The sequence below is a fragment of the Arvicola amphibius genome, chromosome 7, assembly GCF_903992535.2.
Source record: "Arvicola amphibius chromosome 7, mArvAmp1.2, whole genome shotgun sequence".
Taxonomy (NCBI): Eukaryota; Metazoa; Chordata; class Mammalia; order Rodentia; family Cricetidae; genus Arvicola; species Arvicola amphibius.
The window spans coordinates 50,970,197-50,987,275 of record NC_052053.1 but is presented as its reverse complement, the minus strand read 5'-3'; the positions used below and the strand labels follow the sequence as shown (position 1 = coordinate 50,987,275).

Here is a 17,079-nt window from a genome sequence, read left to right as displayed (position 1 = left end):
CACACGACCTTGGTCCTGCCCTGACTTTCTCAGGGTCACACACATGGCTTTGATCCTACCCTGACTTTCTCAGGGTCGCACGCACACACACACATGACCTTGATCCTACCCTCCACTGTCCTCTCATCGTTCTCTCTCCCCTGGTGAACCTCGTCTTCCCACTCTTGGCTTTCTTGTCTCTGTGTGTCCCACTGTATTTAATCAAAGCTTGCATAAGCATTGGGAACAGTTATATATTTGAGCAAAGGCAGTTTACCAGCAGCTCCGCCACTGAGGCTAGGACTCTGTATCACAGCCACTGTTAACTGCCTACAGCTCTTCAGGGAAGGGGTAGGGCCTCATGAATCCCTCCCTGTCCACAATGGAATGGTCATGGCCTAGTCTTGGGCAGGTAGCCGCTATGGCTGTGTTCCTGAGCCCATCAGCCATGCCGTGGATAGAAGAGTATTCCACAGCTAACCCTCAGGGAGTCTAGAACTTAGCTTCCCTGCCTCCGACCTCTGGGTGCTAAGACCACAATTACATGCCACCACTCCCAGCTTTAACTTCCAAAATGTCTTCCTTTTCTCAGAAAGTCTCTGAAATGAGGGGAACATCCCGTTATCCACTGGTCATGAATGAATCTGAAGAATAAGTAGTGGATCCTCCGGGAAGTTGACCTCAAGTACCAAAGCCCCACACACTGACGCCTGGGCAGGAGGGTCTACATAGCGAAACCTTGTCTCAAACATGAAAAAAATATCTGGGCATGCTGCTCATACCTATAATTATACTCAAGAGGCTGAGGCAGAAGGTCGCCATGAAAAATGATTCTAATGCTGGGTGGTGGTGGCGCACGCCTTTAATCCCAGCAGTTAGGAGGCAGAGGCAAACAGAGAGAGAGAGGGAGAGGGAGAGGGAGAGGGAGAGGGAGAGGGAGAGAGAGAGAGAGAGAGAGAGAGAGAGAGAGAGAGAGAGAGAGAGAGAGAGAGAGAGAGAGAGAGAGAGAGAGAGAATTTACTCTAAGCCCTGGTGGTAGCTGCTAAACTGAAGGATGAGATATGGTTGAATTAATGATGTTGTTCACTTTACCTAGTCCTGCTCAGCTCAAACTGTCTGTAGATGGAGGGGTGACCTCAGCAGTGCTCAGCCAGGCAACTCCAGGGCATGATGGGAAGGGGTGACCTCAGCAGAGCTCAGCCAGGCAGCCCCAGGGCATGATGGGAAGGGGTGACCTCAGCAGTGCTCAGCCAGGCAGCCCCAGGGCATGATGGGGAGGAGTGACCTCAGCAGAGCTCAGCCAGGCAACCCCAGGGCATGTATTTCTCATCCTGGTCTGCCAGACTTCAGCCATTGTTCACTTGCCTTGGTCACAGACCGCAAGAGCAGAACTCGGTAGGTTAGCCACAGTAAGTAAAGGACATGCAATAGCTTTTCAGAATGAAGCTTGGCCTCACCACACCTGTACCCAGAGACAGAGCCCTGTGCTTCCTGTGTCTGTGGGTGACGCTGCTCCCTATATTCTAGCCGTCTCCTGAAACTGAACTTGCAAGGAAGTGTTTAGAAGTAGAAATGGCCAGATTTCTCCCCAGGGTAGGCGATCACAAGTAAGTGGAGGCCAGCCCATGCGAGTGCCTCTGCTCACCCTGCTTATGCCCTGGTGCCCACATTCATTGTCTGTGGCACTAACAGTCACCGTTTTTTATGGTGATTTTTCTTGCCTGACAGGAAAGTTCTGAGTGGAGCAGGGAAGACGGGGATTTGTGGTGTCAGGGAGGCTTTTGGATGCTCCTTATTGGAGATTCTCCACACTGGACTTGACACATGGAATTCTAAAAAGAACCAAAAGACAGTTACTATGAGTTCATCTCACAGAGCACAGGAGTGGGTACCCGAGGCTGCTGGCTTCAGCCCTAGACAGCAGCAGGGCTGGCCATGAGAAAGGAGGGCAGGGCAGGCAAAAACCTGCTCCGTGCAGGTGGTTGTGCTGTTTGGGTTTTTTTTAAGAGTTATATTGAGATGGAAGTCCCATAACATATTTATCCTTTTTTCTTAAGTGCTGGATGGAAACCAGGCCTCCCACTTGTTAGACAAATGCTTTGCTGCTGATCCACACCTGAGCAGTTAGCTATTCTGGACACTTTGGGCTCCAGCCCAAGCAGAGTCGACTCTGCTTTGAAGCTGCTACCAGCTGCCTTGGCTTGTTCTCTGGTGCTATTTTGTCTACCACGGCAGGAGGAGAGGGAAGGTGTACGGTAGAAACACTGCGATTGTTTTCCCATCTCAGAATGTGTGGATGAAATCGATGAGTCATCCATGGCAGGATCCCTTTCGGGTTCCAGGCGAGGGAACTGCTCCTTTGGTTCTGCTGGCTGCTGCTTTGGGGGAGTCGTCTAACCCTTTCCCAGCAGAAGAGCACACAGAAGCTAACCCTAGACACGGGGCTCTGATGTGTCTTCTCTGAAGCTGTCTGTCCTAAAAAAGGTGACTTTCTGTCCCAACCTAAGAGCAGTAGGTGCCTCGTCACAGAAAGGCCTGCTCAAGGACTCTTCTATAGCAAGGATTTTCAGGGCCCAAGCTGTCAGGTGGGAGCATCAAGGGTACTGATGAATTGCCTTGACTGTCCCCACAGATATTTTTGCCTTAGTGAGGTATGACCAGCAAAATGACAATTACAGGTAGGTGATGACCTCGTCTCTATTGTTCTTACCCTGACATTTGCTTCACCAGTTGGCAGTGACGCTCAGAGAATCCTTATGTGCCTTCTTCTGGATGGCTTATTAGACATTTCCTCACCTTTTAAAATATCCTGAAAAGCCACCTCTCTTCAGGAAAAGTTTCGCTCCATACAGTTTCACTATGTCCAGCGGCCCAGGGGTCAGGGGTAGTTTGGTGTTTTGTAGGGAAGTCATTCTGTCTGACCCTGGCCGGTGTGCCCTTTCTCTAGACTACACCTTGCCCACATATCCATACATTTCCCCACACTAATCTGTTAGAAGGATGTGAAAGTAATGACATTTCCACCCGTCAGGGGAAGATGGCTTGAATCTCAGCTCAGTCTTGTACTGACTTCGAAGATTTGTGAAAAGTATTCATCCCCCTGGGACCTTGAACCTGGTGTAGAGGGAGTATGAGTACCTCTGGCGTGTTTAGCAAGCCTTAAAGTCCAGACTTCCTGCCTGTGTGCGTGGTTGTTCAGGGCACCATTACTGCTGAACAGCCTGTCCTTAAGCTAGTCAACTAACCCTAAAGACTGGGTCTCCCCTGGAAGGGGGTGCCCAGGGGTGGCATAGTACACAGATCTCTGGACACAATTGACTTGCAAAAATATTGGTGATCTTTGAAGAAGAGAGCCAACTAATTCTGGAATGTTTTTTATGTAGGCTGAAAATATTTTCAGAAGAAAGTGTGCCACTTTTTGGCCCACCCTTGCCATCCCCACCGGTGTTTACAGACCACCAGGAATTCAGGGACTTTTTGCTTGTGAAATGTAAGTTGTCATTTTGAAATGCTCCTGTCACTCGTTCCATACGAACAATGATGTGTCTCTTCATACTCTCCCAGACACTGTGTAAGAACGCGTCACGGTTTAGATAGTCCATACCTGTTCGTCTGTTGCCCAGGTTTAGTGTCTGGCAGTACTAGGTAGGTTTCCTGCTGGGTCTTCATCTACACTTACTGTCCCGGTGCCTGCTTTGCAGACTGTCTACCTTCACCCCTCACAGTGCCTGGGGGCCTCAGACTTGCCTTGCTACCCCGGGTTCTGATGCTACCATTCTGAGTCTCAGCCGTTACTTATCTGTGTCTTTATCTGAGCAGAGTGGGGGTGGGGAAATGGTGATGACACACCCTGGGGCAAGGAGAGTGTGTACGTGCAGGAGTGTGGGGTGTGAACAGAGTACGCAGAACTTCCTGCCCCAGCCTCACTAGCCGGTGGACTAGTGCACATGCATCCTAGCTTACCGATGATTCCCAAGGCCTGACTCTGAGCTCCCATATTCACGTGACAGAAGCTGGCCACACCTCCTCAGAGCATCCTTGGTATTGTGTCTAGAAAGCCCGTCAGGACCTATTGGTCAGAATCAGGACTCTGGTCTCCATCCACTGCAGTCTCTTCCTAAAGGCCCAGACTGTCAGCCCTGGAACCCTAGGGGTGTCACCTGCTCTGTCACCTGGCCTGTGCCCTCTACAAAGAGGCCAACTCCAGTCTCCTGCCAGCACACTAGAGGCTGCAGCTGCCCCTCTGGCATCCGCCCCCACACCCACGCACACAGTGCCTAATTCTGTCACTGTTGCTATGTAGTTTGAGAGCATTTGGGAAAGCTCCTGTCCTCTCATTGAGTCACCTGACTCCACAGTGGCATTGACTGAGGCCAGAACCTCACAGTATCCCACATCTATACCTGATACTCAGCTTCTAGTCGTCAGTCTCCTTCAGAGTTGGCCAAAACTAGTGCCACGGGCCAGGCAAGAGCTGGATGACATGTTGTCCTTCCTTTGTTTCTTCTTTAAAGATTTATTTAATTTTATGTGTATATGTGTATTGCACCACATGCATGCAGGTGCTGTGCCCACGGAAGCCAGAAGAGGGGACACTGGACTATTCCCTTGGACCCGGAGTTATGAGCTTCCCAATGGGTGCTGGGAATGAAACCCAGATCCTCTACTAGAGTAGGAAGTTCTGCAGTTTTTGGTTTTGGTTTTGGTTTTTTGAGACAAGGTCTCATTATGTAGCCCTGGGTAGCTTTGAATTCACTATGTAGACCAGGTTGGCCTGAAACTCTCCAGAGATCTGCCTGCTTCTGCCACCTGCGTGCTAGGATTAAAGGCCTGTGCCACTAGCAGCAAGTGCTTCTTAAGCCCTGAGCCATCTCTCCAGCCCCCCCTTTGTCTTCTTATCTACTAGTCTCCTCCATAACCCTACACGCGAGTCCTCCATCAGCACCCACGCAAGGTTCCCATGCCGTATCAGTCGTGACAGTGCACTTGAAGGGATGGATGTCACATAACTCCAGTTACCAAATGCATCCCACTCACAACCAAGCTGGCTGAAGGGGCTCTTCCCTCCAAAATCCCAGCAGCCCCTCCCAGGGCTTCCACATGCTTCACAACTGTCTCCTGGTGGGGACAGCCCTTAAAGAGGTGTAGCTGGGTACTCTCCACACTGTTAGCTTTGGCCCATGGCAGGGTCATAGGGAAATATTCTGCCCCCAACGTTAGAAGCAGCAGCAGATTGCAAACCACTTGGCAGAGGTGATGATTCTGTACCTTCCATGTCCATGGGCCAGTTCAGTGGCTGGGACACGGGTCACATATTCGTGTGTGGAGGGGCAGGGGCAGAGGATAGGAGATGACAGTGGGGAAGACTGGAGAGAGTGCCAGGCGGTGCTCTCCAGCCGATGAAGTACAGTGTTGCCAGATAGGCTGTGTTTTCAGAGCATCCAGACTTGGGAAATTCCATGTGGATCAAGCCCAGGGTGTCAGATAGGAAGCAACAAACAAACAGTTGCTGCAGCTCGAAGGAGGGAAGGAGCCAGGCAGAGTAGACGAGTGTTCTGTAGGACGCTGGTAGCATAGCAAGAGCCCAGACCCTGTGGTGCTTTAGCCTCAGATGTTCAGAGAACAACACTGGGGACCCACTTGTAGCTGGAATCCATACATCAGAATCAAGTGGCAAAATTAGGTCAACAGAGCAAGTTCCAGGCCAGCCTGGTCTACAGAGCGAGATCAGTATAGCAAGTGCAATGTAGAGAAACCCTGTCTCAAAAAAAAAAAAAATACAGAAAAGCTTGCCCACAGCCCTTTGAGATTCCTCCACTGAGAATTCTCTGTTTAGATCTGTACCCATTATTTTAATTGGATTATTTGATTTGTTGATGTCTAGTTTCTTAAATTCTTTGTATATTTTGGAGATCAGCCCCCTGTCAGATGTGGAGTTGGTGTTTTCCCATTCTGTAGGCTGCCATTTTGTCCTTTTGATGGTGTCCTTTGCCTTACAGAAGCTTTTCAGTTTCATGAGGTCCCATTTATTATCTGTTGATCTCCGTGCCTTTGCAACTGGTGTTCTGTTTGAGAAGCTGTCTCCTGTGCCAGAGCTTTCAAGGCTATTCCCCACTTTTTCTTCTATCAGGTCCAGTGTATCTGGTTTTATGTTGAGGTCATTGATCCACTTGGACTTGAGTTTTTTGCAGGGTGATAGAAATGGATCTATCTGCATTCTTCTACATGCTGACATCCAGTTAAACCAGCACCATTTGTTGAAGATGCTTTCTTTTTTCCATTGTATATTTCTGGCTTTTTTTTATCAAAAATTTGGTGTCCATAAGTATCAGTGCCCAGCAACTGATGGAAACAGACACAGAAACCCACAACCAAACAATAAGCAGACATCGGGGAATCCTATGGAAGAGAGGGAGGAAGGATTAGGGGAGCCAGAGGGGCCAAGGACACCACACACACACACACACACACACACACACACACACACACACACAATCAACTAACCTAGGCTGATAGGAACCGCCAGCCACAGAGCTTGCATGTGACTGACCTAAGCCCTCTGCACATATGTTACAGTTGTGTAGCTTGGTCTTCTGTGGGGCTGTCTCTGACTCTTGCCTGCTTTTGGGCCCTTTACTCCTAGGTTGCCTCGTCCACCCTAATAGGAGAGGCAGTGCCTAATCTTACTACAATTTTGGTATGCCATGGCTGGCTGATATACAAGGTCTGCCCTCTTCTGAAGAGAAAGGAGGAGGAATGGATTGGGGTGGGGGGAAGGAGTGGGAAGAGAGAAGGTTGGGAAAACAATTAATTAGTTAATAAAAAACAAAAATATGTAATTTTCTAATGTACTAATTTGGAAAATCCTCAAGAAAGAAAAAGAGAACTTCCTAATGTGTGCATTTCAGAAACTCCTAAGGGATGCCATTGAATAACAAGCCCAGCGTGGCCCCAGCCCATAGGAAGTGTCCAGGGAATCCCTTGTCCCCAGCAAGTTCTGTTTTCAGTCCATGAACAGACCTTCCCATCGACCCTCTGGATGAGAAAACTGAGCGAGAATAAAAACTCTGCTCAATGTGCCTAGCACTGTACTGAGTGTGTGTGGTATTACTTAAATGACAGCAGCCATCTATAATAATAGGATCGTGCTTAAGACTCCACATCAGTCACAGACTGGGTTCCACACCCATGACTTCAGGCTAAACCTCTTGGACACACCTGTCTGAGCTCTGGCGTGTAACCGCAAACTCAACCTTGTTAGATCATAGTGCCTGTAGGCCATGAAATGCTTAACCGCCTCCAAAAGAAACATTCAATCAGCTAAGAACCCAAGTCCTGTGCTAAAGCAGCTCTTTCTTTTCAACAAACATACACACACACACACACACACACACACACACTCTTAGTCCCATTGAATGACACCCTAGGGGAATAAACTGGGAAAAGATGGATGAGCTGATGGACGGCTAGAGAGGTCTTTAAGATTAGATCTGCACTCTGCTCTGGATGCTTACAATCCAACAAGAAAGGGAAGATAAATACGCCTACAGATTATATAAATCCATACTTTGGAATTTAAATTTGAAGCATTCTGCTATGAAAGGAAGGTTAGATCAATGGTAATGCCAATTTATTTAGTCATTTTTAATCACTGTAGTAAAATACCTGAGAAAATTAAAAGGCCGGACAGCAGTGGCCCAGGCTCTCAGGAGGCAGAAGCAGGTGAATCTCTGAGCAAGTTCCAGGACAGCCAGGGCCACACAGAGAAATGTTGTCTGAAAGAAGGAAAGGCTTGTTTTAGATAATGCTTTTGGAGCCTTCTCTTGTCTCCTGGCTTAAGGTAACAACCATCATTGTGACAGCAAGACACGATGGGGGGGGGGGGCCTGCTCACCTCGCAGTAGCCAGGAAGCAGAGAGAACAAGAGAAAGGACCAGGGGACAAGAGCCATCCTTCAAAGGCACTACCCCATGTCCTGCTTCTTCAAATAGACCTCACTTACATATGTCTCCACCACCCACCAATAAACAAAGTGTTAACCAACCAGTAGGTTGGCCGCTGATAAAATCAGAGCCTTCCTGATCCAAGATAACTGCCAATGATTGGATCCACCAGCTGGGGCCATGCCCTTGACATTTTTGGGGGATGCGCCATTTCCCAATTATAATGCTAGCATTATAGTGACAGGTGGCATTCACCGTGCGGCTTTCCTTGCAGCGAGCACTCGTCACTAGCTATTAATGACTGCAATGCCCTTTTCCCTTTGTTTCAGTGATTAATGGTGAGAAAGCCACTTTGGAGACCCCAACCTTTGCCCAGAAACGCCGGCGTACTCTGGACATGTTGATTCGCTCCTTATACCAGGATTTGATGCCAGATTTGCATAAGGTACCTGTGTTTCCTTTTTCCCATGGGGCTTCTGGAGAGCGTAGATCTAGCCTTGAGCCCTGGGAAAAGCCCTGAGCTCCCACAGGGCTTGCTGCCTGATACCCTGATGCCACACAGCTAGCATTCTCCGTGACAAGGAGGGTCCTTGAGTATCTTTATGCAAGAATACGGCCCTGACGAAGCTGTGGCCTAAGGTATAGGTGGGCACAGAGTATGAGTCAACACCCGAACCCCACCACCGCTGTCCAGTGGTGCTGTCCTTGGTACTAGAGACACAGCTGATGAACCGGCAAAAATGCTGGGTTTTGGAGAGGGAGGAAACACCAAGCACTTTCTTGGGTTTTCTGGTGGTTTTCTGTCTCTCTATGATCGGATGCTGAAGAAGTGGCTCCACTGAGGGACACCCACTGTGTGCTGGATACTTCGTAGGCCCAGGGCATTGTCTACACTGATGAGACTCAACTCCACCCTTTCCTGTCCCCTCAACAGTACACATGCTCTTAGGAGGTCTCCCGCCTGAGTATGAGGTCACCAAGAGAGTAAAATCATTATTTATAAACCATTTCCCCGAGACCAGTGGGATGGCTCAGCAGGTAAAGTCCTGGACTCCAAGCCTGGCAGCCTGAGTTTGCTTCCATGATCACACAGCAAAAAGAAAGAGCCAACCCCACAAGTTGTCCTCCAACCTCCACATACATGCCATGGCATGTATACACACACACACACACACACACACACTTATTTATTTATTATTTATTTTGGGTTTTTTTTTTTTTTGAGACAGGGTTTCTCTGTAGCTTTGAAGCTTTGAAGCCTGTCCTGGAACTAGTTTTTGTCGACCAGACTGGCCTTGAACTCACAGAGATCCACCTGCCTCTGCCTCCCAAGTGCTGGGGTTAAAGGTGTGCACCACCACCGCCACCTGGCTTTAATTTAATTTTTTATTTTTTCTGTCTAATAAAGAAGCACTGAACAAGTTAAAAATAATCTTAAAATTTTGTCATTCATTCCAGAACTCCAATAAAAGTAATTAATCTCTGGTGATGTATGTAAATGAGAGCTGTCTGCCTGTCACTCACCCAGGGAGACAGGCTGTCAAAATGAAGTAGAACATATTGGTCCCTTCTCTCTGCACATGACACCTCCTTTTTTCTAGCAGCTCTTGACTTCCGTCTGGCTGGTAGTATGGCAGGTCTCAGGAAATGAGCAGGCTAAACCCAGGACCTGACAGAACAAATACTAGCAAGTCAGGGAAGGCTTCAGAGAGACCAGCATAGTGAGGAATCATGTGCCTCGGGCCTCAGCCCAGGTACTGTTATCTCTAGATGAAGTCATCTCCCTTCTACAGCTCCCCTTTCTATCAGTGACCAGACCAAACACGTTAGTCCTGCTAGCCTCTTCATCTGTTATTCCACCAGCCTCTGTGATCTACCAAGACAGAAGCTGTGTCTGCCAGATCCTGAGACTGGTGGAATCGGGGCAGTCAGCCAGGGCTTAATGAGCCATTTGGAAGGAAAGACCAAGGGCCACACTAAGTAGCCTCTGTCCATTACCTCACTGATCCCCACCACCCTCCTGGGAGACAGATGTTGGCCACACAGGACTCAGAAGTTAACTCATAGGGCCCCAGAGCCACACAGGAGAGGGGTGCCAGCCCCATGGAATTCAGTGTGCTGGGTTCCCAGGGTGCCACTCCATGGGACTGGCATCCTGCAGCTGTGCCATGAGGGGGGCCTCAGTTACAATGCTAGTGAGTGAAGGAGCTGCTGGTTTGCCTGGTCTGAAGGCTGTGTTCTCAGCTTTTACACAGTGCTGGCTCTACATGTCTAGACTCTGTCCCTGTGTCTGCCACAGTACTGAATGAGTGAATGCTGCCGGTAGAAATAGTACTGTTTGGATGAACATGTGCATGTGTGTGTACGTGTGTCTGTCTGTGTGCATGCATGTGTCTGTGTGTGTGCATATGCATGTGTGCATGTGTGCGCATGCATGCATTGGACACCAAAGGATGAGACTTGACTGTATGAGGAATCCCAACCTTGTTTTTCTTTTTTAGAACATGCTCAATCGACGGTCTTTTAGTGATGTTTTACCTGAGTCACCCAAGTCAGCACGGAAGAAAGAGGAGGCCCGCCAGGCCGAGTTTGTTAGGATAGGACAGGTACGTCCTGGAAGTGCGCTTGTGAGTCCCTCCAGATCAGACACCCCCACAAGAAACTTTGTTAGGATTTTTTATTTTGGAGGAGGAGGGGATTCTTGTTATTCTGTTGTTTTGTTTTGTTTTGTTTTTCAAGATAGGGCTTCTCTGTGTATCCTTGACTGTCCTAGAACTTACTAATAGACCAGGCTGGCCCCAAACTCAGAGACCCACCTGCCTTTGTTTCCCCAGTGCTGGGACTAAAGACTTGTGCTACCACCCACCCAACTGATAATTTGTTTTTCTTGCAATCCTTGTGTGATAAACACCATTACCAAAGGCAACCAGGGAAGGAAAGGGTTTACTTCCTCTTTACAGCTTACAGTCCCTCACTGAGGGAAGGGAGCTGAAGCAGAGGCCATGGAGGATGCTGTTTACCACCTCTCTTTCCATGGCTTGCTCACTCTGCTTTCTTATACAACCCAGGACCACATGCCCTGGAATGGTTGGTGCCTCTCAGTGTGAGCTGGGTGCTCCTGTGTCAATCGTTAATCAAGAAAATCACAGACTTGCCCACAAGCCAATCTGATGGAGGCATTTTTTTTTCAATTGAGGTTCCCTCTTCCCAGGTGACCCCAGCTTGTGTCAAGCTGTCAAAAAACTAACCATCCATCTGGAGGCTCATGCTTCCTCTCACAATCATAGTGGAAAGGCAAATGGGGTTTTGACAGCTGTGTAGATTCAGTTCCCCTTGCAAAAGAGTAGTGCTCTAGTGCAGGCCATGGCTCCTGCTGTCCAGACCATCCCGGCAAAGGCTAAGACCTCTCGCCTGCGTACAGGAATTGTCTGAAGGGGGAGAGCATTTTAAGTATCATCAAGCTGACCACTAAAACCCTCCCTGGTAGGAGGGGACACACTATGCAGTCACTAAACTCACCCTGGTAGGAAGCCAGGCCTTGGAGGAGGACACCCCCCCCCCCCCCGCCGCCGCCTTACTTCCCTGGTAACAGTAGCAGCTCTCAGCTCCAAGTTTTCAGTAGGAAGGGGAGGGGCCTTCAGCCATAGACAGGGGGGCCAGAGGAGGACCCTAAGCAGCAAGGCAAGTAGACAGTGAATGGTCCTGTGACCAAGGACTGCTTGGAGATAGAGGTCACATTGTTTTAAAAATATACATCAGTCTTTGTTGAAGATAACTGGGACTGGCAAGATGGATTAGCAGGTGAGGGGACTTGCCACCAAGCTGACAACCTAGAGAACCGAATCTTGCAAGTTGTCCTCTGTCTTCCATGGAATTGCCACAAGTTGTCCTCTGACCTCCATGGTTGCACCATGGCATGCATAATACACATAACATACATACACACTCATGTACATACATGAACATGCAAAATACATAAGTAAACATAATTTAAATTTTTTTTTATTTTTCAAGACAGGGTTTCTCTGTGCATCTCTGACTGTCCTGGAACTCTCACTGTAGACCAGGCTGGCTTCTAACTCACAGAGATCCGCCTGCCTCTGCCTCACTGAGTGCTGGGATTAAAGGCGTGCGCCACCACTGCCCGGCTAATTTTTTAAAATCTTAAAACTAAATGGCCTGTCCCTTCAGGGACTCTTGAGCCATCAAGACTGGAAAGGTCTGGGGGCTGGAGAGATGGCTCAGCGGTTAAGAGCATTGCCTGCTCTTCCAAAGGTCCTGAGTTCAATTCCCAGCAACCACATGGTAGCTCACAACCATCTGTAATGAGGTCTGGTGCCCTCTTCTGGCCTTCAGGCATACACACAGACAGAATATTGTATATATAATAAATAAATAAATAAATATTTAAAAAAAAAAAGACTGGACAGGTCCTGGGAATCTGTATTTTTCAGCATTCTTAGTTTTGAAATCACAGAATAGAACTAGTTTAAATGCTAAAAACAGTAGGTGTGGTCTGGGCCATAACCCAGGTAGGGAGTGCCACTGTCTAGTCTGGGCCTAACCCTGGTATAAAGCACCACGGTCTCCCTAACTCCTTATCAGCGATGAGTCAGCGGAGGATCCTGTAGTTTTAACCCCAAGTTTCTCCTGACTCATTGCTGTCTCCCAAGCCTTGGCTGTTTACCCTGCTGTTTGTTCACTGTCTGACACCAAACCCTAAGTAGCATCTCTGCCCCTTAGGCCCTGAAACTCAAGTCCATTGTGAAAGGGGATGCCCCATCGAGCTTGGCAGCTTCAGGGATGTGTAAGAAAGAGGTAAGTGGTTGATGCTTTCTCTCTGAATTGTGGATGTTCTTTGTGCTCAGTGAAGTTATGGCAACAGTTGGGGCAGGAGGAGGTCCCTTTCAGAGTCCTCGGGAGCCCAGGTCATGTAGTGCATGCCTGCATTCGTGTGCAGACAGAGTGCTGGTTTCGAAAAGTGCTCCTCACACGAAGCTCCATGTGCTTTCTTGTCATCTGACCTCAGCCCAATACAAACAGCAAGATTCTGGAGCCAGGATTCTTAGAGGGAGTCCGAGTCAACGCCAGCCTCTAATCTAGTGGTTCTCAACCTGTGGGACTGGACCCCTTTGGGGTCACATATGGATATCCTGTGTATCAGATATTTCCAGTTCATAACAGTGGCAAAATTACAGTTATGAAGTAGCGATAAAATGATTTTACGGTTGGGGTCACCACAACATGAGGAACTGTATTAAAGGGTCGCCGTGTTAGGGAGGCTGAGAAGCACTGCTCCAATCCAACAGGTTGGACGTGGGCTTGAAAGGCTGCTGTCCTAGTTCCATACCTGTGATGTTTCAATGCTGTAATAGAATATTCTGGCAGAAAGCACAGTAGGAGACAAAGGGCTTATTTTAGCTCGCCTAGGTCAGTCATCACCATAGAGAAGCCTCAGTGATGGGAGCTTCTCACATCCACATCCACACAGACAGACTAACTGCACCCATGCTTGCTTGTGCTCAGCTTGACTGCCTGTGTTGTACAGTTCAGGGCACCCTGCCTGGGGAATGGTGCTGCCCTCAGTGAGCTGAGTCTTTCCACATCAGCTCAGACAGCCCCTGACAAGCCACCCAGTGTAGACAGTTCCTCATTGCGACCCTCTTCCAAGTAGCTGTGCTTCACAGAGTTCACTGTCAGGTTGTTCTTCTAACTAGTCCTCAAGGACTGCTGTTCAGAGGAGTGTAGGTGAGAAACCATTGCAGTGTGTTTAGCTACACAACCAAACAGCAAGCCTCGTAGCCTGTCTACTTCCTACTTCTAGTTTTGCAGGCTGGGGAGAGTAGGATAGGTGATCACCAAGGACAGAGCAGGGGACTGGAAGAGGACTTACCGCTCTTACAGAGAACCAAAGTTCAGTCCCAGCACCCACATCAGGCTTTCCACATCTGCCTGTAGCTCCAGCTCCGAGGGGTCCTCATCTAGCCTCTCTCAACACCCACGTGTGTGCTTACAGACACACACTCACACGTAAAAATAAAAACAAAACTTTTTAAGGCAATTAAGAGCCAGCGAGATGGTTCAAATGGGAATTGCCACTGTGCATGACCACCTGAGGTCAGTCCCTGTCACCCACATGGTGGAAGGACAGAGCTGATAAGTTGTCTTCTGACCTCCTCAGGTGCAGATGCAGACGCACGCACATGCACGCACATGCATACACATGCACACACAGAGACACACACATGCACACACAACGCGCACACACACTAAATAAATAAACAAGAAAATAAATAAGCAGGGTTTTTTAAAATTTAATGCAACTGACCCTGACAAAGCACAGCACCTTCTGATCAAATGAGACAGACATCCTTTCCCAAGCTGCAGAAGGTCCGACTCTGCCATTTGTGTGTGTGGTGGGAATTCGCAGTGTTTCTAAGTGCTTTATAAATGGTACTGAGATTTCCTGACATCCTTAAAGCCCTTAGGCACATATTCCAAACAAATGTCTGATCACAAAAACTTGTCCTAGTGTACAAGAAAAAGCTGCTTTTGTTGCTAGGATCATCTAGCCAGAGAGCTCCGTGGTCCACCCTTGGAGAGACTCTGCACCAGAGAACCTTGGGTCTTCCAGGTGAAGAGCCCTTCTGCATGTGTCCGCCTGCCAGGGGACGCTTTGCTATTAAGATTCAGTTGATGACTGCTCATCCAGAGGACTGGGATCCCATCCCCACCCCCACATGATGCCTAACAACTGTCTGCCACAAAAGTCCCAGGAAGTTTGATACCCTCTTCTGGCCTCCAAACACCCTACATGCATGTGGTACATGGACATACAGGCAGGCAAAATACCCATACACACGAAAGTACTAAAATCATTATATATTTTAAAAGACTCAGTTGAGGACTCGGGTGCTATCTCAGTGAGGAGATTTAGGACCTGAGTTCAGATCCCCAGCTCCCACAGACAAGCCCTGTGTGGTGTTTCATGCCTAAACTCCAGTGCTCAACGGGGTCTCTCTAAACCCTTGCTGGCCGGCTAGTCCAGCAGAACTGGTGAGCTTAGGGTTCAGTGAGACCTCGTCTCAGAGGGCAAGCAAATACGTAACTAAGGGACACATCATGGTGTCAGCCTCAGGCCTGCACATGTACCTGCACAAATGTGCATGTGCATGCACACATGCATACACACATGCACACACACACACAACTCCATTGTTCTGTCTTGGTATTACCTAAAGTGTCGGTTTCAAAGTCTGTCTCCATATATATATATTTTCTCTTCATTTTCAATTCCTGTAGCTATACATCGCCAACTTGGAATTGCCAGACCCCTTCTAGGGGAAATATTTCAGTTGGTGACCTGTCTCTGTGTTTTCCTTTTTCAGCTTAGAAAATGTGTCCGTATTCTCTAGGCTGCCTCTTCAGAACAGTGCAGTCCCATCTTTGCAAGGCTGAGGCTGTGGGTGTCCTGAAGGGGAGAAGCCTGCTCTTTGCTCAGCTAGAGACAATCCAGTATTAGGCTCAGTTCTGGAAGGTGGTCCTTGGCCTTCCTTGAACTTCGAGGATGTGAACATGTCTCTCCTGGACAGTCACACATACCACAAGAGCAAACACAGGTTCTTCTGCTGCCCAGCTGGGTCTGTCGGCACTTAGGACGGGTTGAGAATAGAAGTGAAGATGGAAGCCTTCCACTTATCCCCAGAAACCACAGAGGTTTTCAGAGCATAGGGCTAAGAGAGGTGTCGGAAAGAAAATGAATGCCTGTTGGAACTGTTTACAGTTCTCAGCACTAGGGGCCTAGCTCTGTGGGAGGGCTTTTGCCTGGCATACGAGAGGCCCTGGGTTCGATTCCTAGTGCTACGAAAACAAAAACCATCCACAACACCGTGTGACTAAGATCCTAGCAAACAGTGCTTGCCGCCTCCTGGCCTTCACACCCACCTCAGGGGCTGTTGTGAGGGAGAGCTAACTTTACCCCTGAAATGGAAATGAATAAGGTCCCAGGAAGTGTTCGTGCAGTGTGACATGTCACCTGGGGACCAGAAAAAGTGTTCGTGTGGTGTGAAGGTCCACACAGCGACCTGGAGGAATTTCCTGAGCAACCTTTGCTGTTTTCCTGTAAACATGTGCTGTTTTCACTTTAAGATTTTATGGCCTTATATGGGTCAGTAAGCACCTATATATTAAGACAATATCAATCTCTTGTAATATGTAATGTTTAATGATTTTGTTGAATCAGCAACACAGAAAAAAATTAATAGCTACCTGGGACTTCCTTTTATGCTAAACTAACATCAGCCCTCTTAAAAAAAAAAAAAAAAAAAGTAAAAGGCACCAATTTGCCCAGCTACTAGGTGTTAAAGAAAACCGATTACCCGTGTTTCTATTGCCCAAGGAACATGATGGTCGTGCAGAGCCAGGCCATGATGCCAGAAGCGTGAAGGCACTGCTTTCCTATGGCACCCATGTTTGAAAGGAGGCTTTCTCCTGAGGAAGATAATGGAGCCCAGGCCCCGGTCGCTGCGCAGCCTGGCGCAGCTCATCCCGTGGGCTGTCTGTGTTACTGTTTCAGGTGTTGTACTCTGCATTTCCGTCTGGTGGGACACAGTGCGTTCTGTCTGGTCCACTCACTCTCCAATGCTTGTGTCACCTCACAGCCTTGGGAGCCCCAGTGTTTCTGCAGTAATTTCCCTCACGAAGCCGTGTGCGCAGAGCCCTGGGGCCAGGCCTTGCTGGTTTCCACTGACGCCGGCGTCTTGCTAGTGGATGGTTAGTGAGTAGCAACTCCTACAGATGTCCTTTTTTGTGTGGCTTGTGGTACTTCTCAGGTGGGTGACTGCCAGTCAGCTCCCAAGGGGGAGTTAACCAGGTTTGTTTTTCCAATCAGATTAACCCCTTGTTTCAGACAGGCGCTCTGAGGGGTATATTTTGAGTTAAGCATGCTGGAATGTTCATCCCTTCCTCCAATCTCCGATTCGTTCCCAGATATTAAGCCACCTACTAAAAGAGTATTCTTCAGCAAGCACTCATTGTGGTCCCAGGACTTATCTTATGATGACAGACATACTATTTCATATCATTTTCTTAGGGACATGTGCTCTCTTGAAGCCTTTAAAAAAAATCTTAACTAGAAAAAAAAAAACTTGATACCTAA

The 17,079-nt window shown here is 48.4% G+C and overlaps 1 protein-coding gene across 1 annotated transcript in view; it reads left to right on the top strand.

Moving 5' to 3' along the window:
- Window positions 1–17,079, top strand: part of Garnl3 (GTPase activating Rap/RanGAP domain like 3) — a 78,164-nt gene that overhangs the window by 36,381 nt on the left and 24,704 nt on the right. The window contains exons 11-16 of the mRNA XM_038337076.1: window positions 2,612–2,657; window positions 3,363–3,469; window positions 8,252–8,367; window positions 10,424–10,528; window positions 12,666–12,740; window positions 16,583–16,694. Coding sequence (XP_038193004.1) covers window positions 2,612–2,657; window positions 3,363–3,469; window positions 8,252–8,367; window positions 10,424–10,528; window positions 12,666–12,740; window positions 16,583–16,694 — 561 coding nt within the window. The remainder of the gene's footprint in view (window positions 1–2,611; window positions 2,658–3,362; window positions 3,470–8,251; window positions 8,368–10,423; window positions 10,529–12,665; window positions 12,741–16,582; window positions 16,695–17,079) is intronic.